This window comes from Myxocyprinus asiaticus, chromosome 35, assembly GCF_019703515.2.
Source record: "Myxocyprinus asiaticus isolate MX2 ecotype Aquarium Trade chromosome 35, UBuf_Myxa_2, whole genome shotgun sequence".
Lineage (NCBI taxonomy): Eukaryota > Metazoa > Chordata > Actinopteri > Cypriniformes > Catostomidae > Myxocyprinus > Myxocyprinus asiaticus.
Window position 1 is genome coordinate 12,781,466 of NC_059378.1, and position 9,315 is coordinate 12,790,780.

The window sequence follows — 9,315 nt, forward strand, 5'->3', positions numbered from 1 at the left end:
CCCAAACCCAAACCCCCAACCTAAACCTAACCATCAGTGGATTTCAAATGTAATGTTGGGAGGAAAAATGCAACCTCCAAATCACGCTTGTCACTGATTATGCGAATGCAATTACTTCCTGGTTTCAATGTGGAAGGCAAGCCCAGTTCTCCCACGCTGCTGACACAATGCACTTCCGGTCGCACCACAAGGGAAGGTAAACATGCTTGAGCCGAAGCAAAAACTGTCTGATGGGAGATGCCGCTTGTCAGTGAGTCAGCAATATGTCTTTCGGAAACAACATGCCGACTTTCTGTGTGACTATGTTGTTGGCTCCAGCATTTCAGAATGACCAAAGTAACATTTGAGATACTAAGCAATGATATTGATGATATTCTCTAAACAAAATAATAATGTAGCTCTGAATCCAAATAGTGTGCTAGTTTGAGACACCCTTAACATGAATCCGTCTGACAAGGATGTTGTTCTTAATCCAGCAACAGTTCTTATTTATCAATCTCTGTCTCGTTTACAATGCTCATTTATCATCCCTTCATCCTCTACCTCTCTCTCAAACACCTGGCCACACATCCATTCACACAGCTGTCCATTTACAGTATGTGTTAATGTATACCTTTGAACCTTTCCCCTCTCTCACAGACACAGCAAACTCTTGTACATACTGTATACAGGCTCTTATGTAATGGCAAATGGATGTGTAATCCGATATTACAAACATCCAACAAAGAGCACACAAAGGGGTCACCTAAGCACTGCCTTTACTCTGCTTTATTCAAGTACAAACTCACACACACACACACCTGTCCATACAAATAAATAAAATCACCATTGATACGCATACATTTGCATTCGGTATGCTCATTAGTGCTACTGTAAAACAGATAATGTTGCTGAATTTGCATGTGCGATGCACGAATGTGGCAGTTTTTTTTAAGATGGGTGCTTTCACTCACTGAAGTTTGCACCAAAACTTTTCAAAAACACATATAAATTAACAAGCAAATTTACTGAACATACAGAATATTCCAGAGTTGTGGACCCAGTCGTTAACGCATGTGCTCTAGACATGTTGAACTGTGGTGCTCAAAAGGGCAATGCAGGTTTGTTTCTGGCCTGCGTTGATTCTGTCCCAGTCTCATTCCACCTCTTTCATCATTTCCTGTCCTATCTTCACTGTCTATCATTATAATGTGGCAACAAATCCAAAAATAAAGCTAATAAACGCAATATAAATTATTCAAAGCACATTTGCCGTAAATGCTCTCTTGTGCAAATAAGCCATCTATGAAAATCCATATGCCATGCACTTTTCAATCAGCAATATTATTTTCTTGATATTTCAATTGCAAAACCCTTACAGAAGGCATTTTGTACAACCTGAAAAATATCAAAAGCATGAATAGCATTTATCTTTTTGTGGTAATAAACATTATGCTACAAATGATGTCAATAGAGTTTAACCCCAAAAATGTATCCTAAGAATAAATATAAAGGAATAAACGGGCGTTAGCTGTTTTTTCATGTTTGATGACGTTATCACGAATAATCTGTGCTCTAGTTTGTGAATGAATTTTTATTATCGTAATTTTAAGGTGTGTTTTAGGCGATCTGTTTGAAATGGGCCAACTCTAAAGACTGTTTTAAGATTTGTCCATTTCAAACACATTATCAAACACAAACACACACACAGCAGCTGAGCACAGCCTAATAAAAGAAGAGTTCAAACTTTACCTGTGAATTTAGCGTTACCTGTGTATTTAAAGAGAAATAACCATCTGATCGGAAATAATAAAAAATAAAAAAAGCAAATGCACGTACATGCACGAAACTTCACGAAATTCTTCAGTGTTGCTGATTTCAACATGCAGGGACACAGATAGGAGAAGCATGCACATCAGAAGCTCAATACATGTATTCCACTAAAATAACTCAGAATTCTGCTCTAAACATCATGTTTGTAGCTATATTAAATGCAAGTAGAATTAAGAGAAACTGTGATTAGATCAGATCATCATATCACCTCCGCAAATAATACTATGTACTGTATTGTCATGGTGCTATTATTCTCTCTGTAAAGTAGATTGTGGTAAATGATGTCATACATTAACTCAATCAACACTCTTGTAAAGGCATCAAATTACACAGATAGCAGCATTTGCAATGTCTCTAACGATTGTCTTGTAACACCTTCCACCACAAGCTTATCATTTAGATTCTTCTAGCATCTTTGAAGATGCAGCCTGTGCTATGTAAGACTAAGGTAGCATGCCAAAGCTCAATAAAGATACCGCCATAGTCACTAATGGTCATCATATCTAGCTCTGAGGTTAATGGAGTTCGAAAATGCTACATATTGTGCCAGCAATATAAATATAAATGCTCCATTTAGTTGCAGGTTGCCATAATTAACATCTCTATTTGTGGATTTTTTGTTTTGTATTTTTTATTTTATGCAAAAGTCATTAGTGGCATAATTGACTGGGCTTTGGATGTGCACGTGTGCTCACTTTAACTACTTTTCCTTATTAGTCTTTCTGTTGTGACTACTTGTTTGTCTGTGTGTGTGCGAAACAGAGAATGAGAAAGAAAGTGAGGGAGAGAGAGAAGACATTGCAGAAGATATTGTTAATAGCCTTCTTAATTAGGCTCTCCTGTCAGGATGTTGGTGTCTGTGTGTGAGACAGTGGGCAGCAGCACTGTAAGACATCTGACATGGTCGTAGTGATCATTAAGTATGCAACAGCATGCACCTTGTCATCATGACTAACAAACTGACTAAACTAACATATTTGAAGCTGACAGCAACAAGCACCAGGAGTTTCCACATATCCTACATGAATAAAAATAGCAGACTTGCTTATATTATAAGACAGAGTGAATTAGTGTGTCCCTGCTTTATAATTAAAGCATAGACCAAGACAATAATTACAAGAACTTAATTTCAACAACAACATCAATACAAAGCCATTTCACATAAGCAATACTGCTGTTATACTGAATATCGGCACAGCTATGGTTGCTTTTATACAACAGATGTATAAAGAAGAGGTTCATTTCAAGCTGCTTATATTTTAGACACAATGTAGGCAGTTATTTGGATCATTTCTGCTCCGTCAATGAGAATAGGCCCAAAAGAAGCTAAAGCTGTTATTAGAAACATCAGCACTCTTGTCCAATTAAATAAAAAAATGGCAACTAACTATTGTAAGGCAGTTAATATTTTGGTAATAATGGATAATCAAAGATGCAAATGTATACAAATGTCACTGTTTAAAAGGCACTGAGAACATTTACATGGGCAGTTATAATCGATCTACTGCGAGTTTTTGTGTAGTTGAGCTACAGTTTTTGTCTCTCTATCCAAGTATCCATGGCACCATGCATAATCGAATAACTAAAGAAAGGACGTCAGCTGAGGAGGTGATGTAGACGGTTTCTGATGACCTTTTGCGTCATAGTAGCGCATGGAAGAAGTCAGCTAACTAGCTTCTCATCAGCGAGATGCACACAATAAGCACAACATCATGGAAAACTTTACAGCCACGTGCATTTCTAACATTCTTTACGCATTGACTTTGGTGCAGCTCAGATGTATATTTTACGTTGTTCTTATTGTGATGTCCGAAGGCAGAAGATGAGGCAATTTGCTCCTGGATTGTTTTAACTACATGAGCACTGCTTTGCTTCACCTAGCATCTTCAAAAAGGATATTATCCTTATAAACTCTGTGTAAAGCTTAATAATAATTTTAAGACTGAGGAGAGATGTCGTGAATAAATAGACAATTAAATATATATATATATGGCTTGTCTGTATTTTCTGAGCGATCGCTGGTATTTTTATTGGTTTGTTGTTTGTATATCAGTTGTTGTCACTGGACCTGTCATTTGCTTCAGGCTGCATATTCAATAAAAATCATGCTTTCTGCCCAATTCTATGAATGGATTCCACATGAGTTAAGTAAAAGGAGTTGTTATAACCACTCGATGACATTTGAAAGTAAGATGTTTGCAGTAGATTATGTTTGTATGTAATGTTTACATTCTGCATTCATGCCGCTAATGCTAGCATGCTAACCTTGGCCATAGTATACACATGTTACTCTCTTTTATTGTATTTTATGGTGGAATTTGTAAAAAATAGTCCACGTGTTTTTAAAGAAAGACACCCGAAGCTACTGCAAAGATGGATGTTGGGTGATATGTGTGTTACTATGACAGGCAGATAAGAGGATTAGGGTAGAATACTGATGAAAGGAAAAATAATTAGAGGCACATCAATGTGTCACAGGTATGAATGGCTTACAGACTACTGATCATGAACATTTCTAGCATTTGCAATTGCATTCAAAAGTGATCATCTCTATGTCTGATTGTCTTCAAAGACTTTACCATCCACTGTGAGAGCACTGGACGGCTGAAAGGTGTGGGGCTCAAAAATAAAGTTTATTCGGAACTCACCTTTTATTGGAAATTCTGTTTGAAGTGATCTCACAGCGTCATGATCTCATATCTCACCATCATGATTGTTCTCCCTTTGAAGTGCTCTTCGGAGGCTCATTTATCACGTTTGGAATGCTGGGACATTTGTGTTGTTGTTGCTCTTCTTCTTCTCTGCTTTGTGTTGTGTTTGACGTCCGGGTTAAATACACGTCGCGTGGCACCTCTGTTTTTCAGAGCATGCACATAACGATGAGGCCAATTATGGTCCGATTAACGTGTATACATGCTGTACTAAGCCAAGCTACAATCACAATAGTTACAGTAGATCTGTTATGTCGATTTTGCAAAAAACAGACTGGTACTATATTTTAGTAGGACTAAAGCATTTATGTGACATTTAAAAAAGACGAATTATTACTTAAGTCAGACTGAAATCAAACATTTAAAGTGCATGTAAATGCATGTAAATGTGTCTCTAAATCAGGTCTTCTGCATTCATTCACTAGAATATTACTTATTTCCACATAATCAGTAGGAAGCAGCACTATTGCTTCAAGTATACTGAACAATAGCTATGTTGTATATGTCATATCCATAATTTCCAAAACAGGTATTTTGTGTTAACTGGTAAATACTAATAGAAGAGATCTGATTAGATATGTTAAAAAAAAAATAAAAAAAATAAAAAAATAAAAAAAACTCTTAACTGTCTCCTTTCTTGCAATAATGTCTGCCAAAGCTATTAATGAAAGTTACTATAAAGTGTTACGGTGCTGCCTTGCTGCCTTTTTTATTTTGGGGTTCCCTGGGTTGCCAAAAAATGATGCCAAATTTTCTGTCACTCCATCAGCAGCCATACTTAAAACCCCATCACAGCAGTGTTGACTTTCTTCATTACTGCCAGATTAATATCACAAAGAATAATGTTACAGATTTACATTAAATAATCTGAAATGTTTTCTAGATTTACCCTGCTAAATAAGGGGGAAACACATCATCAGTCTGTGAAAAGGGTCCATTATAACAATAAAAGAAAATATGTGCATGTGTGACTGAACAACTGTGGGTCAAAAACAAAACAACAATAGTATATCCAAGGAAACCTGGTGGCTCCTGGTGTTTTGTATCACATGAGTCTAATCTGTGAGGACACAACACTGGCAGGAGTATAACTTCCCACAGAGACTCTTTTTTATTGTCCCAAGGCACTGACTCTGAAGACAATCGCAGCAAGCAAACAAGCCCCTGAAGACACTATCAAATAAAACAGACAGACTTGTTTTTAGACAGAATGTATCAGATTAAACTTGGAGTGAGTCTGTCTTAAAACGAGGCAGAGCTGAATTCAAATGATACATTAGGTATTGGTCAGCAAATGTCCACATTAGGATTATAAACACTCCAAGCTACTATATATGATAAACGTTTCTGAATATGGCACTCATTGATATGATGAACACTCATAAATTATTCAAGATCTTGACATAAAAGACAACTTTGTGCTTTCAGAGCTCTGCCTTTGATTCTACGCCAAATGTCTCAAACACAATGTCTCGATCTCAAACATCATGCTGCCTCATTTTTAGTTTTTGGGATTAAAGAGCTTGGGAGCTTTCAGAAACATGATTTTGTCGTACATTTGATAAGTAACAAGCCTTAAATAAACACTTTAATTCTTCTTATTCAGAGGCATGTTTTGCATGCAACACCTTGAAATCCACACTGCCATGGAGAGATAATCAACTAGTAAAAGTGATTTCATCATTCCTGAATAACAATCTAGTATTTTTTCTCATAGGATTTAAGTACCCAGCAGTACTGTCATTTACACAAGGGATACATTCACCATTGTTTGTAGAAACCCCTGAATGCCATGAAAGCATCAAACAAATTGTTGTTACTCTTTTATACATTTATAATGAGGGTGATGTGGATGTTGCCATTTAATTTTTACGGAATTACTATTTGCACTAGGTGAAAATAGCACCTGTCATACATCGTGGCTATTTGCACTCCAATTGTCTAGTGGTTACATGGAAATTTAAGACAAAGGTGCCCTTAGTGTCGCTAAAAGTAACTTGGGGTGTAACGACGGTGTGGATGTGCTTTTTCATGCAGACCCCCTGGGTTCGATTCTGCCTTTTGTCCCACTTTGTCCCATCTTCTTTCCTGACTCCACTCATAATATTTCCTTTAATACTACATTTAATAAAAAATAAAAATGAATATAAAGGTTGATTTACTCATAGAGATTTGTTACAGTAAAGTTCAGGGAGTTTATAGAGAAGTTTGATCTAGGTAAAATTAACCATATTAAATTATTAAAAGTTTGATCCGGGTAAAATTAACAATGGTTTTACTAGTAATCAAGTTTTTTTGCAGAAACCATAGTTTTAATGCAATTAACAATTGTCACAGTCTGTCTCCCTCATGCTCTTCAAGGACTCTTATTTTGAAGTTTCCCCCCGGACTCCATTTCCCAGGATTCACTGCCCTAATCACGCCTATCAGTTCATCATCATCTGCACCTGCCTTCTATTCCCCCATTTGTTTCTCAGTGTATAAATACCCTCTAGTTTCCTTAAGTCTTGGTCAGTCCTTGAAATGCTACATTGTGAAGTGTCAGGTTTTTGTATTGTTGGTTATTATGATTTTACTATAAAATGCCATGGTGATACTATGGTTACTGTAGTAAAACCATGGTTAATTTTTTTGTAAGTGAATGTAAGGGTTAGGTTAAGGGGTAGAGGTTGGTGTCCCTATATTGTATGTTAGTATTGAATAAGGGGTGAAAATAGTATCTGCCACTATTTGCATCAGGGTGCAAATAGCATCTAACACTATTTGCAAAGAAGATGCTTTTTGTTGCTATTTACACTTATGCTTTCTTTCTTCTGCAGAACACAAACAAAGATTTTTAGAAGAATATTTCAGCTCTGTAGGTCCTTACAATGCAAGTGAATGGTGGCCAGATCTTTGAAGGTCATATAAAGGCAGCATCAAAATAAACAATATGAATCCAGTGGTTAAACCCATGTCTTCAGAAGTGATATGATAGGTGTGGGTTAGAAACATATCAATATTTAAGTCCTTTTCTACAATAAATTCTCCTCCCTGCCCAGTAGGTGGCGATATGCAGAAAGAATGTGAATCGCCAAAAACAAAAGAAGAAGAATGTGAAAGTGGAGATTTATGGTTAAAACAAAGACTTAAATATTGATCTGTTTCTTACCTACACCTATTATATAGCTTCTGAAGACATGGATTTAGCCAGTGGAGTCTTACTGGTTATTTTTATGCTGCCTTTATATGCTTTTTGGACCTTCATAGTCCTGGCCACCATTCACTTGCATTGTATGGACACACAGAGCTGAAATATTCTTCTAAAAATCTTTGTTTGAATTCAGCAGAAGAAAGAAAGTCATGCATATCTGGGATGGCATAAGGGTGAGTAAATGATGAGAGAATTTTTATTTTGGGGTGAACTATCCTTTTAAGACAACTTGCCTGGACTGTTTAAATTACACTGAACTACCAAAGACCTATGCTGAATTTATTCACCTTGATATCTTTAAATATGCAGGACATAAAGCATATTGAGGAGGTTTTGGACTGCTTTTCCTGAGCATAACAAAACTGAAGTAGAGACAAACGCTCCCCAAAGAAAAGGTTATTTGGATGCTATCCTCCCATAACTCAAGTGCCACCTAACGGGCACAAATTCACGGGTGGAGTGAGATGAGCCTCTACCAGTGCACTTCAAAAAAGAACAAGACAACTTCAGTATCAGATTAGATGTATTTTCAGTGTGTGCAAGAGCTTCCACTGTTCTCTTCAACAAAGTGCGGTTTAGCTAAGAGAACATGAGCTCTGTGATTGTGATTGAAAACGCCAGACGATGTATTAGAACATGCATCAACCGCGGAAAAACATGGTAGTGCATTGGAGCAACTGGTAGTTTCTGTGGTCAACTTTCAAGGCCTTTGGTGAACATCTCTCTCATATTTCTCTCAGTCTGTCTGTTTGATTTGACAGTGTGCAGAGAATGTTGCGCACACAGTCGTTCTTTTAATATTCTAGGTTTAAATCTGCCATGTCATCTATATGCTATTATCGTGTTGGCCACCGATTCTTATTTTAAGATGCAGTCTGTTGCATGTGCCTTTTCCCTTCTCCGAGGTCTTACCTTTTGCTGTCGTCTCGCCATGTCCGTCGGCTGTTTCGCATTAAATGGGTAGGCGATACAGCGCATCACAAAGACATAAAGCTGGAGTCTTTTCTTTCTCTCCTCTTCCTCCCTTTGCATCTTTTCCAAATCATCCTTTTCCTTCTCGATCGCGACGGAGGGGCACGGACTCGTTGGACGGGCATTGGTGCTTCGGCTTGGCTGTAAACCACCAGAGCTTTCGCTGGTCCTGCTTGGAGACACCCCAGGACCACCAGCCTTGGGCGCCGCCACCACTTTGCGCTCTTCTTCCACAACCTCATCCGCCTCCTCCTCGCTCGATGATGGGTCCAACATTTTAATCTAAGTTCTTGCTTCTCTGGAATCAAAGAAATTATTGTTGATACCACCACCAAAAAGAGAAATTATGTCGCGTCTTGTGTAACAAAGACCATCTATGACTCGTTTCATGGAGAGAAAAGTATGATAGACGCGGATAACACGGGTTGTATTTTTCTCTTATTGTCCACATCACAGTTTGCAATCCAAAAACGAGATAAAAGTGTGACTTACCCTATGCGAGAGTGGAAAATCTGTTCCAGCAGCCAGTAGTCTTCCAGCGAAATAAATTATTGCTGCTTACGTGTTTTCTTCGGGGGGGTTTTTAGGTTTGCTCCAGCAGTCTTTCAATTTAGTGCCGAATGTTAC

At 37.6% G+C, this 9,315-nt stretch overlaps 1 protein-coding gene across 3 annotated transcripts in view; it reads right to left on the reverse strand.

Annotated features, from left to right (window-relative positions):
* Nucleotides 1-9,315, reverse strand: part of cadpsa (Ca2+-dependent activator protein for secretion a) — a 165,354-nt gene extending 156,039 nt beyond the window's left edge. For all 3 annotated transcript variants that reach the window (XM_051672688.1, XM_051672690.1, XM_051672689.1), the window contains exons 1-2: nucleotides 9,181-9,315; nucleotides 8,629-8,986 (exon numbers count right to left, since the gene is read on the reverse strand). In XM_051672688.1, the coding sequence (XP_051528648.1) occupies nucleotides 8,629-8,964 (336 nt within the window). In that variant the 5' untranslated portion in view covers nucleotides 8,965-8,986; nucleotides 9,181-9,315. The remainder of the gene's footprint in view (nucleotides 1-8,628; nucleotides 8,987-9,180) is intronic.